This window comes from Kogia breviceps, chromosome 14, assembly GCF_026419965.1.
Source record: "Kogia breviceps isolate mKogBre1 chromosome 14, mKogBre1 haplotype 1, whole genome shotgun sequence".
In the NCBI taxonomy this organism is placed as follows: domain Eukaryota; kingdom Metazoa; phylum Chordata; class Mammalia; order Artiodactyla; family Physeteridae; genus Kogia; species Kogia breviceps.
The window spans coordinates 60,254,490-60,276,857 of NC_081323.1; the positions used below are offsets into that span (position 1 = coordinate 60,254,490).

A 22,368-nucleotide genomic window follows, 5' to 3' on the forward strand; every position below is an offset into this window, starting at 1 on the left:
TTCATTCATTAAATATACAATTTCAATTTTCCTTTTTTTTTCTCTTTTTTATTTAGCTTTTTTATACAAAGTCAACAGCTTGCTAACACCAGTGGGCATGCCCTCTTTTTTTAAAAGGCCCTCCTTTCTTGGTTCCGCCTGTTCCGTTTTAAGGAGACAAGTCTATTTATAATTTTTTCCCCTGCTCAAATGAACTCTTGAGATTGTTAGGTTTGCCGAGAGGCAGCATAGTACACCTTAATTGTATTGAACAGCGTTTTCAGTTTAATAAAAAGCCCCCCAAAGTGTCTGTCAGGCCTGTATTCAGTGCATCCACTCTGCAAACGGGCTGCAGGACAGCGGTGGCTGACGGAAGGGAGACGAGTTTATTAAAAAGACCCAGGCAGCTGGGGAGACCGAGGAAGGGGCGACAATACACGAGTGAAGGAAAGAGCGCTATTTATTAGGTTGTGAGTTTCTCGGTTTCGCCTTTACAGATGCACAAAAAGGTCATTGAAAGTATAATTGAGGGAAAGACGTCAGACGAGCCTAAACAGAAGACTTACTAGCTGTGGGGCTGGCGGCCGGGCCCCGGGGCGGGGGACAGCCGAGCCTGTCCTGCGCCGCGCCCACCAGCTGTTCCCCGACACGCTGACAGCGCCTTGCATCGTGGTTACCATAAAATAACTCTCATTGGCATCCAAGCTTTATAAAAACACCTTCATTTTGCTCAAAAAGGGCAATCAATAGATACAGAGAAGCCAAACTGAACAGCCTCAACAAAATAAAATTAACACCAGCAGCAAATCCTCTTGCTGAAGACTTGGGACAGTGCTCGCGCACCAGAGTTCTTGGCTGTTGTTAAAGGGCACACCCACCGAGGTCCGCCTCGCCCGCCCGCCAGGGGAGGAAGTCAGTTATGGATTTTAATGGCCTTTTCCAGGTATGTGTAGCGACTCCTCTTTGGGGCTTTGTTGAAGTGGTCGAGCCCTAGCCAAGGCCGAGGATGAGACATGTTACCTGGCGGGGAGAGAAAGCAACTGAGACCACAGAGCCCAGGCTTGGGCCCCCGGAGCGAGCACACCTGCATCCCCAACCGAGGTCTCAGGGCTCCCGAGGGTGGCACCGTCTCCCCTGGGAACTTAGTTTTTTCGGCCATTGTGTGATGCCTGCCAAGTTCATTGGTTACAGGCTGCCGTTCCTTCCTGTTCTACAGATGAGGAAAACAAGGCCGAATCTCCCAGCTGGGGAAATACAAGGGCCGCCACTCGAACCCAGGGCTGCTGGCCTCCCGGCCACTTACTACTTGGCTTCTTCACTGTGGGAGGGCTCTTACCAGGCTGAGGTTCAAAGTCTTTCAAGTTTACTTCATACTCATCTTCATTTATGTACTGGTGTCGGCCCATCATCACAATAGCAAATTTAAACTGAGACAAAAATCGAAAACGCCATTAATTCCAAATACTAGCAAAACTCACACCTCTGGCAAAAAAAAGTCAAGACTTCAGCATCCCGCCCGACAAGTCACTCGCAAGTATCCAAGAAGCGCGTACCTTTTCAAACTCCTTTTCCTGGATGTCTAGCAGACTCTGAATCCGCTTCATCACTTCTCTGAAATGCTCGCCCTGCGAACGACAAAGGGCGCATGTGCTCACACAGCTCATGCCCTCCTGTGCCGCCGCCTCGAGGAAAGAGCCCCACTGAGCAACACTAACCCAGAGCACGAGGGCCCAGGTCCCGACCCGAGACACTCTGCGTCTTAGCAGAAGGACTCCTCACCTGGTGTATCCTCAGCAAGAACGGGATCCCGAACGTCCCAAACACCTCTTTGTGGAAATGTGCCACTGTGATCAGCATCTCATTTTCCTTATCTATGTCTACCTGGTCCAAAGGTATTTCCTGGGGACACACATTTTTAACACAAGGGGTTGAAAAATTCAGTTAATGCAAACACAGTGCCACATTTTAAGCCTTAATTCTGACTCGCTCCTCCAACAAGGGAAGCTAGGTCAGATTTTTGCCAAAATCTCATGTTTGGGGCTTGTTAGAATAATTAGAGTTTAGAGTCAGGAGAAATATCTAAGCCTGGTGGCGCAGTGGTTGAGAGTCCGCCTGCCGATGCAGGGGACCTGGGTTCGTGCCCCAGTCTGGGAAGATCCCACATGCCGCGGAGCAGCTATGCCCTTGAGCCATGGCCACTGAGCCTGCGTGTCCGGAGCCTGTGCTCCGCAATGGGAGAGGCCACAACAGTGAGAGGCCCGCGTACAGCAAAAAAAAAAAAAAACCAAACAAAACAAAATCTCTGGGGACTTCCCTGATGGCACAGTGGTTAATAATACACCTGCCAATGCTAGGGACACCGGTTCGAGCCCTGGCCCGGGAAGATCCCACATGCCACAGAGCAACTAAGCCCACATGCCACAACTACTGAAGCCGGCGTGCCTAGAGCCCATGCTCTGCAACAAGAGAAGCCACTGTAATGAGAAGCCTGCGCACCGCAATGAAGAGTAGCCCCTACTTGCTGCAACCAGAGAAAGCCCGCACACAGCAACAAAGACCCAACGCAGCCAAAAATAAAAATAAATAAATTTACATATTAAAAAAACAAAACAAAACACAGAATCTGCCTGCCCATGCAGGGGACATGGGTTCTATCCCTGGTCCAGGAAGATCCCACATGCTGTGAAGCAACCAAACCTGTGAGCCACAACTACTGAGTCTGCACTCTAGAGCCCATAAGCCACAATGACTGAGCCTGCGCGCCTAGAGCCCGTGCTCTGCAACAAGAGAAGCCAGAGAAATGAGAAGCCAGCGCACCGCAACGAAGACCCAATGTGGCCAAAAATAAATAAATTTTAAAAAGAAAAGAAAACTTTAAAAAAAATTTATTTATTTGGCTACATTAGGTTTTCGTTGCGTCACATGGGATGCTTAGTTGCGGCACGTGGGATTCTAGTTTCCTGACCAGGGATTGAACCCAGGCCCCCTGCACTGGGAAGGTGGAGCGCCTTAGTCACCGGACCACCAGGGGAGTCCCACAACTCTGTGTTTTAAGAGACCAAATAATGAGTTGTTCCAGTTACTGTGGAAATCTCAGCAGTTTTAAAATCAATGGGGACCCAGTTTCTGACTAGATGTGCTTGATGATCCATACTTAAAATTAATTTCTAAGGACAAATAAGTGAGCTATGTGGAGTAGCAGAGAGTCGAAGGGTGGCTGCCAGAAGCTGGGGCGAGAGTCTCGGTGGCGCAGGCGGACGGTGATGAGGACTGTCCGACAACACAAATGTGCTCACACGACTGAACGGTACATCTGAGGTCAGGTCTATTTTATCAGAGTAAAACATTCAATTTTTCAAAATCTGGCAGAATTAAATTAACCTCAGGGGTCACTTCATCTACCAGTACACAAACAAAACGACAGCCACTCCCAGGAGCTGCCGTGCTACCTGAGTAAGCTGCGGGTGGCCGCCCCACCTGCGGGGGCTCAGGAACCCTCCTCCCTAGTGCAGCCAGAGGGACGCTTACCTCTATTCGAAATGTTCGACTTGTCGCAGGAGATAAACATTCTAGTAGTTCGTCTTCTTGATGCACACCAATAATTTTGTAGCTTACAATTTCTAGCAGCCTGTGCAAAACAAGGAAGAACGTGAACTATATACATTCATGTAAAAAAAACTTTCTAGAAAACTATTCGTCAGTCATTTTATTACAAAGCTACGAAGATTCGCTTGTCTTCTTATGAAGATTTGAAATGTCAAAAGCTGGTATCCTTAGGGAGCAGACAGAACACTGGCCAGGGACCCTCTCAGAGCATGTGTAAATCTTTCTTGCTATGGTTCCAAACTGGGCAGGGCTTGTGAAATGCTTCTCACTCTTTAGATAACAAAGGCCTCATTCTTTTATTAATTTTGTAAAGAAAACATTCTGGGAACCAAGTAGTCCCAAGGGCTGTTCCATCCTACGAGCTGACTGTAAAGACAAGGTGGTAAGATTAGCACCCGACTCTCTGAAATATAAACTGAACATCAAATCTGGGGCTTCTTTCTGCGGCTTGAACACTGGCGAAAACAGATGAGAAGTGACCAGATTTCTCAGACACAATCAAGGCCCACGTTTTCCAGCTTCAGCTGATCAGTCTGCTTGAATCACTCTTCCTCTGCTTGGCTTTTCTACCTGAATCTCCCTTTTGCACTACTGCTAATTAATACCCGGAGACACAGGGAGGGAAGACGGGCCAAAAATAAAGGATTAAATGTGAAGTATTTATATAAAGTGTTGCAAAGTATGCGCTGAAAGATGAGCATGGCAACTGCGGGGGTTGGGGGGTGGGGGTGGGGGGGTGCGACGGGCACTGCCCAAGTACAGGGCTGGGCCAGGGCTGCCCCTGCCTCCACCTTTGGGATTGGGGAAATACTCGCCTAAGTTTCCCTGATGCCTTCTCGCCGAGTTCCACTGCCTTTTTACATTCCTCTAACAGGTCCCGGACACACCCGTGCTTGTCTGGATATAGTGTTATTTCCTAAGAAACGACAAGATGAAGGCTATACAGGAAACGGGACACACACGGGGCCTGCTCGGGCCCCTCCCCGCCGACCATCACTCAGACCACCTGCCCAAGCCTGGGAGCCGCCCCACACTGCAGGGAGTCTAAGAAATGCCATTTTGAGGCAAAAAGCTCGCCATTCACAGGACAGCTTCTCAGGAATTTTTCTCCCCGTGAAAGGTCACTAAGAGGCTGTCCAATTCTCAGCATGGTGAGACAGAGGACAAGGACCAGGGTGGACTGTGTCATTTCAGCCTGACAGCTGCACACGGGTGACAACATGGATGGCACATGTCCCAGATTTCCTCTCAATACCGTTAAAGCTAGAAAGGTGAACGACTTGGGTGTTTGAGTAGGTACAGACTTTCCAGAAGAACCACTTAATGTGAGGCTGTGTCGTCTGCAAAGGGCCCAACGGAGCTGCCGCTGGCTCCAAGGCCAAGCAGCAAGGTCCCAATCAGTCGGAAAGGGTCTCCCTGACACTGTCTTCTGCCTGAAGCCTCAGAGGTGGCGGCGGGGGCCGGGTGGACAGAGCTCCTCCCCCCACCGGGGTTCTCAAACTCTCGAGCCGAGCCGCTAACACACGCTACCGCTTAGGGAGCTTTCTTTGGTTGTTTTAGTTTTCAGGGTCTGGGGAGAGAGACACAATATACAAGACGCAATAAAAATAAGCACTCATACCATAGAAAAAACTCACCTCTTCCCTAAATTGGCTGTTTAACCATATACACTTAAAACTTCGCCTGTTCTCAAAGTCTGTGATTTTCATCTTAAGCTATTAAGAAAAGAGAGACTCATTTTAGATATGCTGCCGCAGAAACCCGAGCCTTCTCCTCATTACCCATGGTTACATTAATTTGGACTCATACCTGCTGATAGTAAAGTTTCTTAGGTTGTCTAGGCTTGAAGAACTGTAGAAGATCTCTTAAAGTACCTTCATAATTATGTCTAAGAGGATTACCTGGGCCATCCCTATAACTACACAAGAAAACAGCATATAAATAAAAGACTTGTTTATTTGCCTAAAACAAATATCCGTGAGTGAGCATAAAAGCAAACCTCTGGCCTGACACCTAGACTTGAAATTTGGACTCTGACTACTCCTGTCCCCAGGTCCTAAGTCCCTGCGTCTGTCACACCTGAACACTCTCGGCAAGGGTGACACGGCACACAGAAGCCGGGCCAGGCCCAGCCGGACACACATGGGAGGGAGGTGTGTGGATGAGGTCTCTACAGTAAGCCTGGCTTTAGATGAGGCTGCCAATTATTTTGACATCTTGGAGTAGCGTGGTCAAGATGTGAGTGGTGACAATTCTATATCTGAAACTAAGCAAAAAATGGCATGTCAGGTGAGGTGGCCGGCTACTTATTACATTAGTTCGGAGATGTTTGGATGAGCTATGGAACACATGCAGTCAAGACCAAACACTGCGCATCTGTGAGTGTGGCTCACCCTTGAGACTTGAAGAACTGGAGCAGCATGGGGTCGGTGTTGAGCCTCTGAGCAACTGTCTTTGCCACCTGGGGAGGGAGGGCCAGAGTAAGAAAGCAAGGTTCACATTGGTGAAAAAACTGAAACTTGATGATACACTTTATCACTGATTATTTGCTTACTGCTCTTAAAGAAACCTGTTACAAGCAGCCTGAATTTAAATGCCCCGGGAAGTTACCACCTAACAGGAATAAACTATATTCCTTAGTATATCACCACAGGAGCAGCGTATCTGAGGAAGAAATCCTTTTAAAGTGTTTTTAACTTTCATTGGGGAGGTCTGTCTGTAGACTTATTTCCTGAAGACTGTTTTTTTAATGGTTCACACTTGGCATGTTATAACTGAAGCAAAGTTGCTGTTAAAACTATGATCTCTGAAACCAACTTATGCCAGGGGTCAAGAGGATTTTGAAGAGCAAGAAGACACGGCAGTGGGTGGGGGTAAGGAAGTGAGGGGAAAAGAGCTTCCGATCCCCTGGCAACATCAACACCAACCCACTTGCATCAAGAACTCCCTCAGACAGTGGACTGCAACCCCTCCTCCAGAACCAAATCCATTACACAGCCTCCTCAGCAAGCTTTTTAAAAAAGAACTTGGTCTTTCTGGTGTGGAATCTGAAGGGAAAAGAGCATTTTATCAAATACCTGAAAATAATTCATTCTATTTGATAATGTAACCACAAATCCAGGATCATTGGGGATTGTTTTATCACAGAAAATCACATCGACACGGTGGTAGAGATCTCTGAAATATTCCTTTGCGGTGGGTAATTCACTGTTATCATTTTCAGGGTCATCCCTGGGGAGAAAAACACAGACAATCAAAGTCCAGGCCAGGGTTTGGGCATCATCTCCCAAGTAACAGTGACGCTGAGCAGTGTGGATCTAAACTCAGGCTAGCACTTCCCGATGCCGGGAGCCTGCCTGGCTACCAGGCAAAGGCGATCGTGGACAGAAGGTGTGCGCTGAGCCACGCACAGGGCTGGCTGCTTTCCGTTGCCGATCTCGCTCCCGAAACAGAACGGTGCCCTCTCGTTCTGCAGACAAGGGAAAGGACTCAGGATGCACTGCGGGGCCCACCCTGCTGGCTCTGCTGAGTCTACTCCCCGACTGGGACTTGGCAGGTTATCACTTTCCTGTGAAGGCTGCAGGACAGGGTCATCGTTAAACCTAAAATGTTTACTGCCTGGCCCTTAAACGAGAGGTCTGCCACCACTGCTCTTGGCCACCGGGCCCTGCAGCCTCCCTGTGGTCAGTGTTCAGGGCTGTCCTGCCCTGGTAAGACGGCTTCAAGAGCAAGGAAAAGGCCAAGTGCATCATCAGGCTGCCTTCAGACTGCACAGCTGCCGGCTTCCATGCAGACAGATTTAAGTGTTTACCCAAGTGGGTGCATTCTAAGAATTTCATGTTTTCAAGGAAAGAAAACAATCTCGCTCTTCCCTAAAGACCTTTGCCCTCCTGCTAATAGTGTCATGCTCGTTGTAGACATTTTTGGGAAATAAAAGCATTCAATGAGGAAAATGCTTGCCACCCCTAATTCCAAAACCCAGAGAAGGCCAATTGCTGTCAACATTCTGTCAATGTCAAACAAAACGTGACTCGGGGTCTAGAGCATCGTTTCCAGGTTCTAGGACTTCTGATTTTAGTACAATGAGATAACTTCAAAAAGTACGTACTTCTGAAACACTATAATGTCACCATCCATTAGCTCATCGAGGGCTTTATCAAGAGACACGTCATAGTCCTGAATTCTCTCTGTTAAATTCGGTTTAACTTCCTACAGTAAAAGAAAGGACATGGTTACAACACAACGTCTGTCCAATGTTTAATACGGCCACACACTGTATGTATTTTCTCTGTACCCAATTCCATCAGCCCTACAATTTTGAATAAATAGTGGAAAATACTAGTAATAAGGATATAATAATCATTGACCCTAAAGAGGGAAACACCAGAAATGTACAGAGAGGATCCTCACCCGAGGCCCCATTTAGCTGTGGTCTTGACACAACAAATGCAGGGCTAGCAAAACATGCAGAAGAAGTCCTCCCCAAACCACTAACCATGTGCTTATTACAGAAAAATAAGGATCCAAACCTCATAGAGGATAAGACTAGTATCTTGGATAAATCCTGCTCTGTCACACATAACTGGGAGCAAGTCACCTAGGTTCAAGAAAAATGAAGAATTCAAAGGTGTGATACACTGAGACTTTGGTAAAATCAACTCAGAAGGTGACTGTTGCCAGACTTACGTATTTTACAGGATATTGGTGTGTAGATATGCCCACAGTAATTCAAGCTCCGTGTTTTGGGATCGTACATCTTCAAAAATAACATCACATCATCTACAAGGTTAATAAACAGGCTTCGTTAGGATCTTCTGGTCAGTGCAATGTTAACAAATAGCAACTGAAGTGACAACTCAGGGCACCTAGAAGTTACTGTGTGCAGTGATGTTTGTTAAGAGGCTGATCCTCGGTCTGAGGCATCATTTCAAACCTCAAGCCCATGGGAAACACTGCATTTGAAGCAGGAAGGATGAGAACTGAGTGCACAGAATTTAGGAAACCTAGTTTTAAGACCTGGTACTCGCTAGCAGAGTGTTTTACCATGGAAGTATCTGTTAAAGGTTGTGTCTGTGTCTTTGCCAGAGAAGTGACCACTTGAAGTAATACAAATAAGCAATCTTGGACCCACCTGTTTTGTAAATAAAGTTGCACTGGAAGACAGTTCTTTTACCTAATCTCTGTAGCCGCTTAGTAGCTACAATAGCAGGCAGAGGAGGTATGGCCCACAAAGCATGAAATATTCACTATTTGGCCCTTGACAGCAACCCCTGCTCTACACCATCTGTCAAGTATATACAAGACCAGCTTGATTAGCAAAACATGGAACGTGCTGGACTCCACGCTGCTGCCACCTTCTCACCTGCCAGGACGCTACAACCCACAGTCGGTCTGCTTTGACTCCATCAAGAAGCCTTGAACGCAATGGATGTTCCGCAAGCATCTTGGGGATTAACAAGATTTCTTTGCAAGGGAAGAACACTTAACCCTGTGTGTTTAGAAGGACATTCCGGGAATAAAACTCCACTCTCTGGAGGGGCTGGGCAGGGGGAGGCACTCACGATCTTTATCAAACTTGGGTAACGTTGCTCCGCTAGCAGCCAGCTCCGGATCAACTGTTTCCAGGAATATTGTCCAAGGGTTTTCATTATCACTGAGTTCAATCATCTATTCCCAAAAGAGATGCTGGGCTTAGAAGATTATAATTGCTAAGTGAGAGTTAAAAACTATATTCAAGTACTGAAGACAACCCAACTCTACGTAACTGGACTGAGGGGGAGACCGCAGGGCACGCGGTGCCTGCCACACACGCCCAGACCAGACCGCCACACTCACCGTCTTGCTGCCGTCGGCCTCATTATCCAGCATGGCCGGTCGTTTGGTGCCATTGCTCCTCGCCTGCATGGGCCACAGTCGAATCTGATCTTGAGGAAATCCCTGGAAATAATTAGTTAAATTAATCGAAGCAAAATCAGCTTATATTTTAATTCTACATCAAGGTAATGATTCTATGACTATAAGGGGAAAAAAATCATGATTATAGCTCTCCCTGCTGGTGTGGGCAACAGTGACCTGGCATTCGGGATCTCTGGTGTCCCGGAACTTCAAGCCCATTTTGCCAAGGGGGAGGCAGGGGGAGGAGGGGGAGATGAGGGGAGATGCCAGAAGGCAGAACCCGGAAGGGAAGGAACTCTGGTCCCAAGCTCACTCTCAGGTGGTGCCTGGACACGCGCCTGCCTCCAAGGGTAGGATCCTCCAGGGTCCAGTTATGAAAACAGAGAGAGAACTATCGACAGGAGGACGGGCACTCACCATGGTCTGAGAGAGGTTCTGGACAAACTCAGCAAGCGAGGAGTTTTTCAACACTTTGAACACAGTGTATTTCACTTTTTCTTCATCATACATATCATTTCCTTGATGGCCACAAAACTGGTCCTCTGCAACAATCTGCAAATAGGCATGAAAATGCAGAATGGAGTTTACACCACTAACAGACAAAGGAGAACCAGGTCAGGCTGATCGAAACCAAGGTTCAAATGCTAAAAATAAAAGCAACTAGTCTTTTGCTTTAATGAACCTTCTACAGAAGACCCAAGCAGAAAAGCGCCAAAATGACCAAGAACTAAATCAGGTACGAATATTTGGAAACCCTACATATTTCCATGCAGCCATTCTAAACTCATCCATAAACATCAACTAGAAATCCATCTGGATGGTGATCCCCAAATATTAGAAAGCCAGGATGCACATGTACCTTTTTGTCAAGGTAGTCAATCAACTTGTTAAAACAAATGCCTGTTTCCTAACCACAACTAAGTCATGAACCAAAACCACGTGGCAGTTCACCCCCCACTCCCCCAGCTGCCAGAGCTCTCCCTGCCAGGCCTCATCTGGGTTCTGCTCGCCCTTCCTTCTCTGGTCCCCTGCATGTTTTATAAATAGTAAGACACCGCTGCTCTGGCAGCCTGAGTACCTCTCACATCTAAGCCCGTATCCTGAACTGGAAAGAACATTCCCAACGGTCAGGGCACTGGCCTGCAGTTACTCAGTCGCACGCTCAAGGGGCTGCCCAGAGCCATCGCCGACGCCCTGGCCCGCACAGCAGCTCGGCACCTGCCCAGAGGCTGACCTGCACCTGCATGTAGAGATGGGCTTCCTGCCGCTCCTTCCGCTTTTGAGCCTCGATCCTTTTCTCTTCTTGCAATCGTTCCACCAACTGCTGAGGGATGTCGTGGTCGGTGACAGCTTGTAAAACCTCACCTGCAGGACAAACGCATCTTCCTTCACCTCTGTGCGCTACGTCATCACAAATAAAGCCACCCTTAAAAGTAAAATTACTTGGCACCCTGGGTCCACATCCAAACCCGCAAGCCCAATCCGGCTGCTTCTAGATGACGTTGCTAAGGCAGCGTTAAGCGGGCAAGTGCCTGGACAGGTGGCTCTAGCTTAGGTCCACTGTAACGTGGTATAAAATGCCCCAGCGGGCAAGACTCAGGGCCCAGCCGTGAGCTCGGCACAGCCAAGGCACGACACACCCGCTCCACTCACTGAGCTTCGACTCCCGGATATAAACCAGCATGTAGGCGTTGGTGCAGTGTCGCACGGAGAGGTCATCGTCGTGGCCCCCGTAGTTGTGCTCGATGGCCTCCTCTTTCGTACACCTGGACACCACGTCATCATCAAACTTACACCACTGCAACGGGGAGCAGCAGAGATACGGCGCTTTGAGGAGCACACAAAGTAAAAGGCAGCATTCTCTGGAAACACATGACCTGCCTCAGGTGACCCTCACAAAACTCGCCAGCACTTCTGCCGTCTTCATCCCACATTCTGGAGAAATTGCTAAGATCTGTCCATGGGCAATTTCTGTAATGTACTCAAGTATCCTAAGCTTCAGCTTAGGCTCCATCTCTGTCCACTGTGGATGGAGTCGTTTTAAATGGCACTAACCCTACAGTTACAGGTTCCTCATCCGGTGCCATGAGGGTCCTGCCTTCAAATCCCCTCAGCATGAGCTGGGCGGGCTCCACCTTGGCTCTGTTCCTCACTGGCCCTGTGGTCCTGGACACAGACCCCGAGACCCTCATCTGCTCCTCCTGGTGAAGATCAAGTGATGGGATCCACGTGAACCAGGCAAAGACCACGCATTACATTGCACGGGTAATGGGGCACGTGCAATAACATGCAACCAATGCGGGCCCACAAGTGCGGGCCACAGATGATTATTCTAAGTGGAAACTAAGTGCCTCATGTTATATGTAAAGGGATCCTGTAAGGTTCAACGTTCAATACTAATAACGAGATATATGTGTCAAGTACAATCATAATTTACTATCCACCTTTAAAAGTATCAGGAACATACAGACAACGAGGCTAAGAAGGGATCCTTCACTATTCAAGGCCAAGTCTGAAGCTGAGTGTCACTGAATTCCCTACACAGCATCACAGTCCACCCTACCCACTCTCCAGCACTTACTTTGCCATCCCCTTTGGGGTTTAGATAAACCACATAATGTCCACCATGATTATCTCCACTATGAACCAGGACTGCATGAAGAATATAATTTGCAGGGTCTTTAGGATCCGTTTTTTGCAAAAATTCATCAAGTGGTAGCTGTTCGGGGAACTCAAACCTATTTAAAATAAAAATATTTTAAGAGAAATCCAGGTTTCATTTACTCGTAAAATATTTCACCTTTAGGCTTTATTCCTTGCTAGACCTTCTATCTAATTCATTGGCTCCTCTTTACTTGGAAATGGCAGCTCCTACTCATCACAACAAATTATTCACACGTCAACAAAATCTGAAGCTTGATTTGAGAAAAATACCTATAAAGCACTGACACACCTAACGGGATTTTAAATTCCAGGATTTACGTAACAGTCAGTCTTGTGACAAAAACACACTGACTTCTAGGATGTGGATATTTCCAAATGTTGTCATGAATGGTGCGGGGGGCGGGGGTGGCGCTTGAGAGGCAGGAAGAGCGGGAGGTGGGTGCATGAGGACCGTGGTGCCAAGCAGAGCACGAGCCTGGGCATTGAGGGGCAGCTGCCACCGGGCACGGCCCTTGGGAACTCAGGCCTGGCACTGCCAAGTGTTCTGAATGCCAGATGCCAGAAATCTGGACTTTTATGTGAAATCTCACAATCTGAAAAAATGTTGGCAACTAATTCTAATAAAAATAGAAAGAAAACCAAGGTGAGGACCCAACAAAGCACACCAGCAGGTTGGGCCTAGCTTGCAGGCTGCTGGTCTGTGAGGTCTGCTGTCTCAAGAGATCCCACGGAAAAGGTCAAGAACAGATGAGGCCCGGTTGGTGGCAGGTGATATGATCGAGTCACACTCTGCCAAGTTTGAGAGGTGACTGACCAACCTCTAGGAGGCTGCTTATTGTCAGGCTGTACTCCCTGACCAAGGAGTACAAAGTTACTGCTCCAACTAATCAGGGTGCAAGTTCTGTCTCCTGAACCAGACAAAGCAGTGTGTGGTTAGCAACCATGGCTCATGGGCCCGGCTGCTCAGCGGCATGTGGGATCTTCCCGGACAGAGGCACGAACCTGTGTCCCTGCATCGGCAGGCGGACTCTCAACCACTGCGCCACCAGGGAAGCCCCGGTAGCAACCTTTTAACTGGTACTTTAAGGATCTAGAAAACACCTGGAATGAGGGACACACCCACCTACACCAGCATTCCTGAGGATTCTAGCACATTCTATAAGCCTATGCCAACTGAGAGATAACAACATATTGGAGAATCCTATGTAAACCAATAGAGTAATAATAGCAAATGCCACTTCTGGGGAAAGCAAAGCCTGTGCAGCAGAAAGCACCCTCTCCCCCACAGACTTCAGTCTGTCACAGTGTAGACAATGGGGCTCCCTGAGGAGGAGATACGGAGGAAGCAGCCCCTGAAATTATCCCTTTAAAAGCACAGTTCTTGGGACACCTCGGCAGAGAGGAAACCTAAATAAATCAGATGAGACCGAAAACAGAAAAACTAAACAAAGCACTGAGACTAACCCCCTAAAAATCAGGATGATGGGTAAATCTTAACTCTCACATCCCACTCTAGATTACCTATCGTTGATCTTGATATTTTGGTCCGTCTGAGGGTCATACATAAATCGCATCAGTTGTAGGTGTAACACTGGTGGCAATGTTAGGAATTTCACACCTTTCTCTGCTTCCTGAACATTGAAAAAGAAACACAGGTTTAGTTTACCTCTACATATTTCTCAAAGCAACAAAAGCAACAGCGTTTCATAGCAAGGGTGGCACACGTTGGGAACTTCTGGTGGGGAGACGGGCACAGGGTGGCTTTAAATGTTCTGTGTGTGGGATTTCCTCTTAGTTTACATTATGCTCTATCTTGACATCCAGCGACAGAGGAACAGTGAAGTAAAATTACGGCTCGGTCACTTGCTGCCCTATTAACACAGTCATTAAACACTACGAAAATTCCGGAGAAGCACGGGAAAATCAAATGGAAAAGCAGAGGACTATGATTATGTGAATGAGATATGCCTATGGACACCGGAACAGAATAAGACAAGCACGGTCTGGGTTGGGAGAATTGCCCGTGACTGCCGTCCCTCCCTGCGAGCACGGTCAGTGCTGACTGTTCACTCCTGCTTCTGAAGACCCCTCCGACTTGGTATCAGCAAGGCCCTCTGACCACCGTCATAGCCTCTGCCCAGGCGTCACCAGCCTCTGGGCCAAAGGATAGCCCCCAACAAGGGCTCTGGGGGAGAGGCCCAGCCTCACTCCTCCCCCACCTCAGCCAGCTGAGTCCTCACTTAAATAAGCCTTCGCCAAAGCCAGTCACCACCAGGCCATCGGCGGCCCTCAGCACAGCTGTATTTCCTGTCTGGCCCTTCCTTTGGAACTGTAAACCTTATTTCCAACACTGGCTAGAACACACCCACCTGGAGGAACTGGTGTCCTAGGTGGCAATGTTCTCTGTTGTACATTAGCATGGTTAAGGGGAACTGGGTAGTTCTGGGAAGAAAAACAAAAACCCAGGAACCTACTGCCACACAAAGGAATGGCATGGTTTTAGTACAACAACTTGAAAGAATAATAGAAGAACCCTGTTTCTCAGCCACTGTCCATTGAAAGTCTGATTCTAAAATACATATTGTTCACCCAGAGCAAGAAATATCCAGTGTGGATAAGAGCAATTCTGTGAGCTGACTCAAGTGTTTCCTAAGCAAATCCAGTGGCATGTTTGCCAAGTAACTTACTGATCTACAAATCAGTGGCCTGACCAAGCAGGAGGATAGCAGGTCTGTGACCCACGGCAAAATGAGCTCACCAGCACCATGAATTATAAATGTGTGAGCTTGGTAAACCGAGGATGGTCCCCCCAAAAATCATAAATTAGTTGAGCCAGTGAGTCAAGGTTATGAGGCTGCAACACAGACCTGGAGGGCTGGACCCGTGAGGATGCTGCTGACCCACCAAGCAGCCTGACCAGGCCACAGTCCGTGCTCCTCTACCTGACCATGCGCTGCCGCTTGTTTACAACACTCACTGTTCTGCCAGAGTTCCTGCGGGGCCATGTGGAAAACAAGCAGGGACACCGAGTGTGGAACAAATAACAGAAAATGCACTCCTCATTCTGGAAGTCAGGATCCTCAGAAAACTAACTGACACTCCACTGGGGCGGCGGGGGAGCAAACCACCACCACCAGCCAAAGCCAGAGTCCCAGTGACTAAGCAGTTCTATTTGTGACTAAGAGAAACTGAGGGAAGCTCTGGCACAGACACCAGTGAAGTAAGGGGCAGAGTCATGGACAGAATGGGGGGGGAGGACACACACGTGTTGGGTGATGGTTCTGCCTCTGGTAGCCAGGAGGCACAACACCTTCCCCACCCCTGCCTGTCTACACTAGTGACACGATCAGAGCTCTCTAACACAACGTCCAGACTGAGAAATAAAATCCTTTTGCGTTCTAAACACCAGCAGCATGTGAAAAGATACAAGTGAATGTTTAGTTCACAGTTAAGCAAACGATCTGAAAACCAAGTGGAAAGATACAGCGGGACACTAGCACACAATCTCCAAGTTACCTGCAAGCCATGCTCCCCGGCATCGTATTTATTGTCACCGTCTAGTTGTTCTACTGCCACGTAATCCACAAATGATTCAAATACTTGCAAGAGAGAAAGAGAAAAAAGTCAGCCGAAGTTATCACTAAAGCTTTGATTATAACATAGTCAATCAATCAATTCAGGCACTCCAGGGAGGAACGTAAATAACTGTAGCTGTGAGCACGGGTCTGCAACTTCACTGATCCAGCAAAAGGTGTGAACTCTTAAGGCCACTGAGGGTGTTACATGGTAACATGGAGTCAATGTTTTAATAAACTTAAGTAATGTTAAAGTACAAATTTTAACCCAAACACTTATTCTAAAGTCGGTGCAGAAAGAGAGCAGGCATGTGGGAGGCTGGGGTGGGGGTAGAGGGGGAGTTTGGAAGGGGACACAAGCTTCTGCTGTGAGAGGGAGTAAGAGCGGAGGCTCCTGTGCACAGCACGGGGACACGGCTGATAACGAACGCTGCCAGGTGTAAGTCAAGTTCATTGACTAGAAGGCAGTCATCCTGTCACAATACCTAAGAGTACCAAATAACCATGATGAACACTTTAAACACCTTACGATCCTGTCACTTAAACCACAATAAAGCTGAAAAGGAAGAAGGAAGAATCCATCCATAGCTGATGGACCGGGAGGTAGAGTCTAGAAAGAGGTCTACACAGATGCGAAGGGCTCACTGCTGACAAAGGGGCAGCAGAGCACCTTTGGTCCACTCTGACCATAAGCAGAAAGAAACTATTCTGGGTGGACTGTAAATAAACAGAAAAGAGAAAACAGTAACAGATAAGAGAATTATCTTATGACTTCAGGGCAGGTGTTCTTAGACACAAAAAGCAAAGATTGATACCCTGGATTTCACTACAGTTATGACATTCTGTTAACCAAATGAGCACACTGCAAGAGTGAAAAGGCAAGCCCCACGCTGAAACCCAGGCAAGGAGCAGCAACCACAGCCCGTGAAGAACTCACGCACCGTGGCCGTGAGGGAGTAACAAAAAGTGCACTCCTTCCCTTGCGCTGGGCTCCATTTCAAGGCCAACAACCGTGTTCACACGCGGGACAACAGGCAGGGCAAGACGTGGCCACTGAGAGCCCTCCAAAGGTCCCAGCTCACTGCCTGGACCTTCCAGGCTGCAGCGCAGGCAGAGAAACCCCAACGGGCCCCAGAGTCTCCCTGAGACAGGGTGGGGATTTCAGGGGCCTGAGGCAGTGGCCATGTGCAAGACAGAGGGCCCCAGGGAGAGCTGCGCAGGAGAGCCCCGGCGACGTGCAGAGGCTCCTCCTGTTCTCCAGGGAATCAGCTATCTCCAAATAACGAAATGTGCCCTGGAACAAAGGTTAAGAATATCCAATACCCAACAGAATAAAAATCACAACAGCTGGCATCCAATAAAAGATGACCAGACAGGCAAAGAAGCTGGAACTCACAGCCAGAGATGGAAAGTGAATCGATGGAAACAGATCCAGAAATCATGGAATTACTGGACCAGGACATCAAGTTATTACGAACTACATTCCATATGTTCAGGAAGACACCCAAATTGCCAATAAGCATTCGAAAAGGTGAAATCTCCCCGACTTCCATGGCAATGCAAACCGAACTCAAGATAGCACCATTCTCCCACCAAAACGCCAGTCTAATGAATGACTGACGGCTCTGGAGTGGATGTGGAACAACTGCTCGCACCCTACTGGTGGAGCAGAAATGGATAAACTGCTGTATCTGCTAAGCTTGACATATACATGCAGGCCCTACGAGCCAGTATTCCACTCACCGTAAATGCCAAGGGTGGACACAGGACCGGCCAACAAGCCTCACACCTACCAGCCTCACACTGAAAACAACCCAAACACCCATCAAGGAAAGAATGGTTTCCAAACACTTGTGTTATATTCCTAAAGCGGAATACTATAAAGCAATGAAAATGACATGACCCATTACTGCTGCTCAATGTAAGGATGAAGTACATGGAGGCAATGCTGAGAAAAAGAAAACAGAACTAGACATGTATTCTACATGATCCCATCTACGTAAATATCACAAAATATGCAAAAGTAACCTAGGAAAGAATGTTAGCAGGCCAAACGGTGGTTTCCTCTGAGGAGGGGGAGGCAGTGACCAGGAAGGGCCACCATCTTGCTTTGCAAATGTTCTGTTTCTTGACCTGGGTGGAATCACCAGACTCTGTTCACTCAGTACCCTCATCATTTGGGCAATTTTCTCTACACTATATTTCAATGAAAACCACTGTGTCAATGAAGCATTACACCAAAACAAATTATGAAAAGGTGGTGGTGCCATTATGTACAAAGAACTTACTATTTTTCTTTCCTTTTATACTCAGCTGGATATCATAATAATCTTCTCTTCTATCAGATCGGTAGTCTACTTCTTTACACTGGATATATGACTACAAATAAAGAAAAATAAGATGGCTTAAGCATTAACCGTCAAAATATTAGCATTTTTAAAATCTTTAAAAATCACTCTTTAAAACTGGTTATCACATACCACCATCTTGCCTCTGAATAATTTAGGTATGGTGCCTTCTACACACGTGCCTTTCATCTTATTTTCCACATTATCAAGCAACTGGAAGAGAAAGTTTTGGCTTTCAGAAAATGTTATGCTTAATTAACATACAGTAATTTGAAACGTGACTAGGAAATTTCAATGGTCAAAGAAATTCTAGACTATAAATATTATGACCTTTAGCATGCAATTATCAAAAACATATAAAAATCTTCTTCCTTGGTTGGATATTTACAAAAATATCTACATGCAACAGTTGAGATTAACCCTCTATACAGCCTTTGGAATGAATTAGTAATCTGTAGTGCCTTTAGAAGCATTTTTTATATTCATTTTACCTCTGTGGAAAAGCATGTAAATTGAGCACTAAACTTAACTCGTATTGGTCCACACCAAGAGATTAATGAGGTTGAGCCTGTCAACAGGATTGACTGGTTTGTCCATGGATATTTAATGAACTGGATTCAATCCAGCTAGTGCTGCAAAAAAGAAAACACACCTTGCCCAGCCAATCACCTTGAATAGCCATTTCATGTTGTGAGTGTGAGTGTGTGTATTTCTTTCATCACAACTGGAGGGGTGGGCCTCTGCTAGTGACTAGAGATGGTCTGGGGGAAGATCACCCACACAGAGGTCTGCCTCAACCAGAAGTTCTGTGCCAAGGCGGGGTCTGGGTCTTGTGCTACAGCGTTAAGAACGGAAGTCACTATTCTAAAGTGAAGTGGGATCATCAGGACAGCTACTCAAGCCAATCTGTTGTTTCTTGGATTAATAACTCTGGTAATTACGCCAATTTAACAAATTAAAAGTATACTACCTATACTATTCAAATTTACATTTTCCCCTCACACTGCCCTATCAAATAATTTTTCAGTCTTTCTGGTTTTAAACTATAGAAACATGCTGTCTTTTCTTTCTAGCCTAGTTTTGGTCCTGAACAAAGATGGGCATAACTGGAATTATAGTGACTGAAGTAGGTCTGAGGTTTTACTTGGTAACAACTTCTGACAGTGCTTCAAAATATGAAATGTAAGTAGTAAACAATTACAGCTGAAAACTCACCACTCGACAGAGCTCTTGAACATCATGTTGCATGAAGCTATCTAATGTTTCCCACCTTAGAGAGATAAAACGAATTTATATTTAAACTTCCAGATTTCAAACAAGAGTAAATTAACAAGCAATTCAGACTAAAAAACCGAAACATGTAATTAGTCATTATTCTTAAAATTTTAAGAAGATTATAATTCAAAGACAAATTGAATTTTATCCAGACACCAAAACATTCACAACTTTACCTTGTTCTGAACATCTTACTGCAAGGGGAGGTCGTGTTTGCAAGTAAATGTACAGAAACTTGGAGACCCATATGTATCCTTTCCTTGACAGGTAAACCTAAGTGGTGAACTGCTTCTCAAGCAAAATTCTAAAAGCCTCCATTTCCAAAGAGGTCAAACAAAGGACACTGATAAAATGCCCTGACATAATCAAGTGTCTGAGCTCTGCTCTCAACCCTTCACCGTCCACTAACTCAGCCCCCGAGCAGCAGAATGGACAGGTCTCCCAACACATACCCAAACGACTTGGTCAGCTTCTTTGTTCCTACGGGCTTATCACTGTGCTGTAATTCATAGAACACTCTTTGCAATGCTAAAGGGACGCTTTTGGATGAATCGTCGCCCTCTGTTGGCATCATGTACACAGCCTAAAAGAGTTGAGTCAGAAATAAAAATGGAATTTTATGTGAAAGTATCATTTCTAACACCACAATGACGAAGGCAGTTGGGTAGGGCTTTTAACTATCCCCCCCCAAAGAGTCAAAAGGTCTTTTAAAAATCAAGACAGTGAAAAAAGAATTTTAAAAATTACTTAAGGCTCACCATCCAATGAGAACCACTTCTATTTCATACTTCTTAAAGCAGAGCAACATTTTTTAACTTAACATGACTTTGAACAAAAGAGTTGATGAAACTTCAATGCTACTGCAATTAACCACACTCAACTATCCCCAAGATATCATCCTATCTTGGTAATTAACGCTGCCTGGAAGAATGGTTGCGAAAAGGACACGCCAGCAGACCAGCCAATGGTTCCCCCAACACCAGGAGTGTGTGCTGCCTGCGCTGCTCCCCTGATTGCATGACATTCCTAAAGTACAAGTAACTATCCTCCATTAGGTTTTATATTTTTTAGAAGTTCTATCTATATTAAGTGAAAAATTAAGATTCCTGACCAGGAGTTTTTCAACTAATCAATTTTAATATAAAACTTTTCAAATGTTGCGAATGACTTCCATATTTTTTTTAAAAAGCTTTATTATTTCTAGCCCAATAAAGTTAGGTTTGTCGGCTGTGGTAAACTTTTCATCACCTAAGTTAGCTTCACGAGTGTCTGAACACTGAGGAATAGAGCTATGTATAAACATAAAGCAGGGGCCTCCCTGGAGACGCGGCAAGAGACAAGGCTGGCAACGGGGCTTTGCTTGCCCCTTAATACTTGAGAGAAAAGGGTGGGTGGAAGGTTGAGGGAGAGAAACACCATCCATTTACCTTTCGTAGTTGGTTTGTGAAAAATAAAGTCTGCAGCAGGCTGTTCATGTAACAAGTCGCTCCCTGATTCTTTAAACCGACATAGCCCGTGTGCTTCTTTGAATCCCACCTACAAGATCAGTTTGAGGTTGAGGGAAAACTGCACAGGACACCTCCTTGCTTCTGCAACGTGTGTGGGCGAGGGGACTGGGGGCCGGCATCTCACTGCTCTGCACCACCACCTCCTTCCCACCATCCTGACACGCGGTGACAACGTCCGAGCACCCGCCTCCAAGTGAATAACTCGTTGCCAGGCTGGCAGTTATCACACGACTCCCTCCAGCGGTCACCAGTTTTGTCTGCTCCAGCACGTGGGCCAGTGCGAACTCAGACCGGCACCAGAGAGGCAGCCTCCGCGCTGTCTGCTGACAGCAGCAGCGCCGTCATTTACCCAGAGCAGCACTCTCAGAGAGGAGTTCAAGTCTACTTCTATCAAGCTGAGTCCCAGTGTGGCTCCCTCCCACACACATCGGGTCACACATGTAGTCAGGACAAGGCGGGACGGGAACAGCCGAAACCCCTCTTTTCTGTAGCGTCCCGTACACGGGAAAGGACAAGCATGCATACCGGCAGGTTCAGACCTCAACTCCAAGAGCCACTTCCCTTTACTCTGTTATACAAGTGGTTGGTTAGGAGAGAGAACAGTCTGTACCCTCTTGCCCCCAACAGTTAACAGGAAGCAGAACAGCCCTCCCCAGCGCCATCCCCTCCCCCTCTGTGCACGGTGCAAATGTGTGACCAGTGCTAGACATTTACTGTGAGTTCAGGCCAGCAGGACTCTGATGCCGGGGGTAAGAGGTTTTTTTTAAGACTGAACCCAAGATACCTGTTTTGATTGGTAAGTCTGAAAAACCCAATCTACTTTCTTAGTCAAAAGATGTATCATAAGCATAGGGGGAATGTTTTCTAAAGGAGGGGGAAAAAACCCACAAAAAGTTTAACTAGAAATACCATCTTTTTGCCCCCCACCCCTGGTATCTGAATACAATTCAAGGGTATGTTTCCAAAAGGCTACTCAAGAAAAGCCTGATTCCTCTGATATCAGCCCAATGAATATGAAAACTAATAAATCTTATTTGTTTTAAAATTTCCTGGGGCCACATGCAGGCCACCTTAGCCAGGACCTGGACTGAACGACTGCCCTTCTGGGCTGTCCGGCTGCCCATCCCACCTGGGTCAGCCTACACACTCATGCCAGAGGAGGGCCACGTGGGAAGAGAAAAAACAGACAGGGGCGCCTACACTTGACTCCTTCCCACCTAGACTGCACTTTATTTCTTCGCTCCTTGGCCTTAAGAGTCCTGCTTGTCTACAACCTGATCCCAAGGCACCATCTCAGCCCTCTTCACACTCTCCTAGTGCCCCGCCCACCCCAAACTTCCCTACCGGGTGCCCTTACTCACACCCTTCTCCCACCTCCAATTCCCCAGGTCACTCCTTATCAACCAAGGACATCCGACACATTCTTCAAGGCTGACACTGTGCTCTTGCCCACAGACCTCCCGGACCCAGGGACGGAACCCTCTCCTCCCAGTGCCACCCACACCACAAAATAACAAG

At 46.9% G+C, this 22,368-nt stretch overlaps 1 protein-coding gene across 1 annotated transcript in view; it reads right to left on the reverse strand.

Annotated features, from left to right (window-relative positions):
• Positions 1–421: 421 nt before the first annotated feature.
• USP7 (ubiquitin specific peptidase 7) overlaps positions 422–22,368 on the reverse strand; it is a 55,560-nt gene continuing 33,613 nt past the window's right edge. Inside the window, exons 6-31 of the mRNA XM_059038426.2 lie at positions 20,770–20,878; positions 19,795–19,925; positions 19,283–19,337; positions 18,200–18,280; positions 18,008–18,098; positions 15,661–15,743; positions 13,666–13,775; positions 12,062–12,218; positions 11,134–11,278; positions 10,715–10,845; positions 9,898–10,032; positions 9,421–9,522; positions 9,147–9,252; positions 8,272–8,364; positions 8,115–8,182; positions 7,694–7,794; positions 6,663–6,816; positions 5,979–6,046; positions 5,395–5,503; positions 5,223–5,300; positions 4,401–4,501; positions 3,508–3,607; positions 1,759–1,878; positions 1,533–1,604; positions 1,316–1,406; positions 422–999 (exon numbers count right to left, since the gene is read on the reverse strand). Of these exons, the coding sequence (XP_058894409.1) occupies positions 893–999; positions 1,316–1,406; positions 1,533–1,604; positions 1,759–1,878; positions 3,508–3,607; positions 4,401–4,501; positions 5,223–5,300; positions 5,395–5,503; positions 5,979–6,046; positions 6,663–6,816; positions 7,694–7,794; positions 8,115–8,182; positions 8,272–8,364; positions 9,147–9,252; positions 9,421–9,522; positions 9,898–10,032; positions 10,715–10,845; positions 11,134–11,278; positions 12,062–12,218; positions 13,666–13,775; positions 15,661–15,743; positions 18,008–18,098; positions 18,200–18,280; positions 19,283–19,337; positions 19,795–19,925; positions 20,770–20,878 (2,698 nt within the window). The 3' untranslated portion in view covers positions 422–892. The remainder of the gene's footprint in view (positions 1,000–1,315; positions 1,407–1,532; positions 1,605–1,758; positions 1,879–3,507; positions 3,608–4,400; positions 4,502–5,222; positions 5,301–5,394; positions 5,504–5,978; positions 6,047–6,662; positions 6,817–7,693; positions 7,795–8,114; positions 8,183–8,271; positions 8,365–9,146; positions 9,253–9,420; positions 9,523–9,897; positions 10,033–10,714; positions 10,846–11,133; positions 11,279–12,061; positions 12,219–13,665; positions 13,776–15,660; positions 15,744–18,007; positions 18,099–18,199; positions 18,281–19,282; positions 19,338–19,794; positions 19,926–20,769; positions 20,879–22,368) is intronic.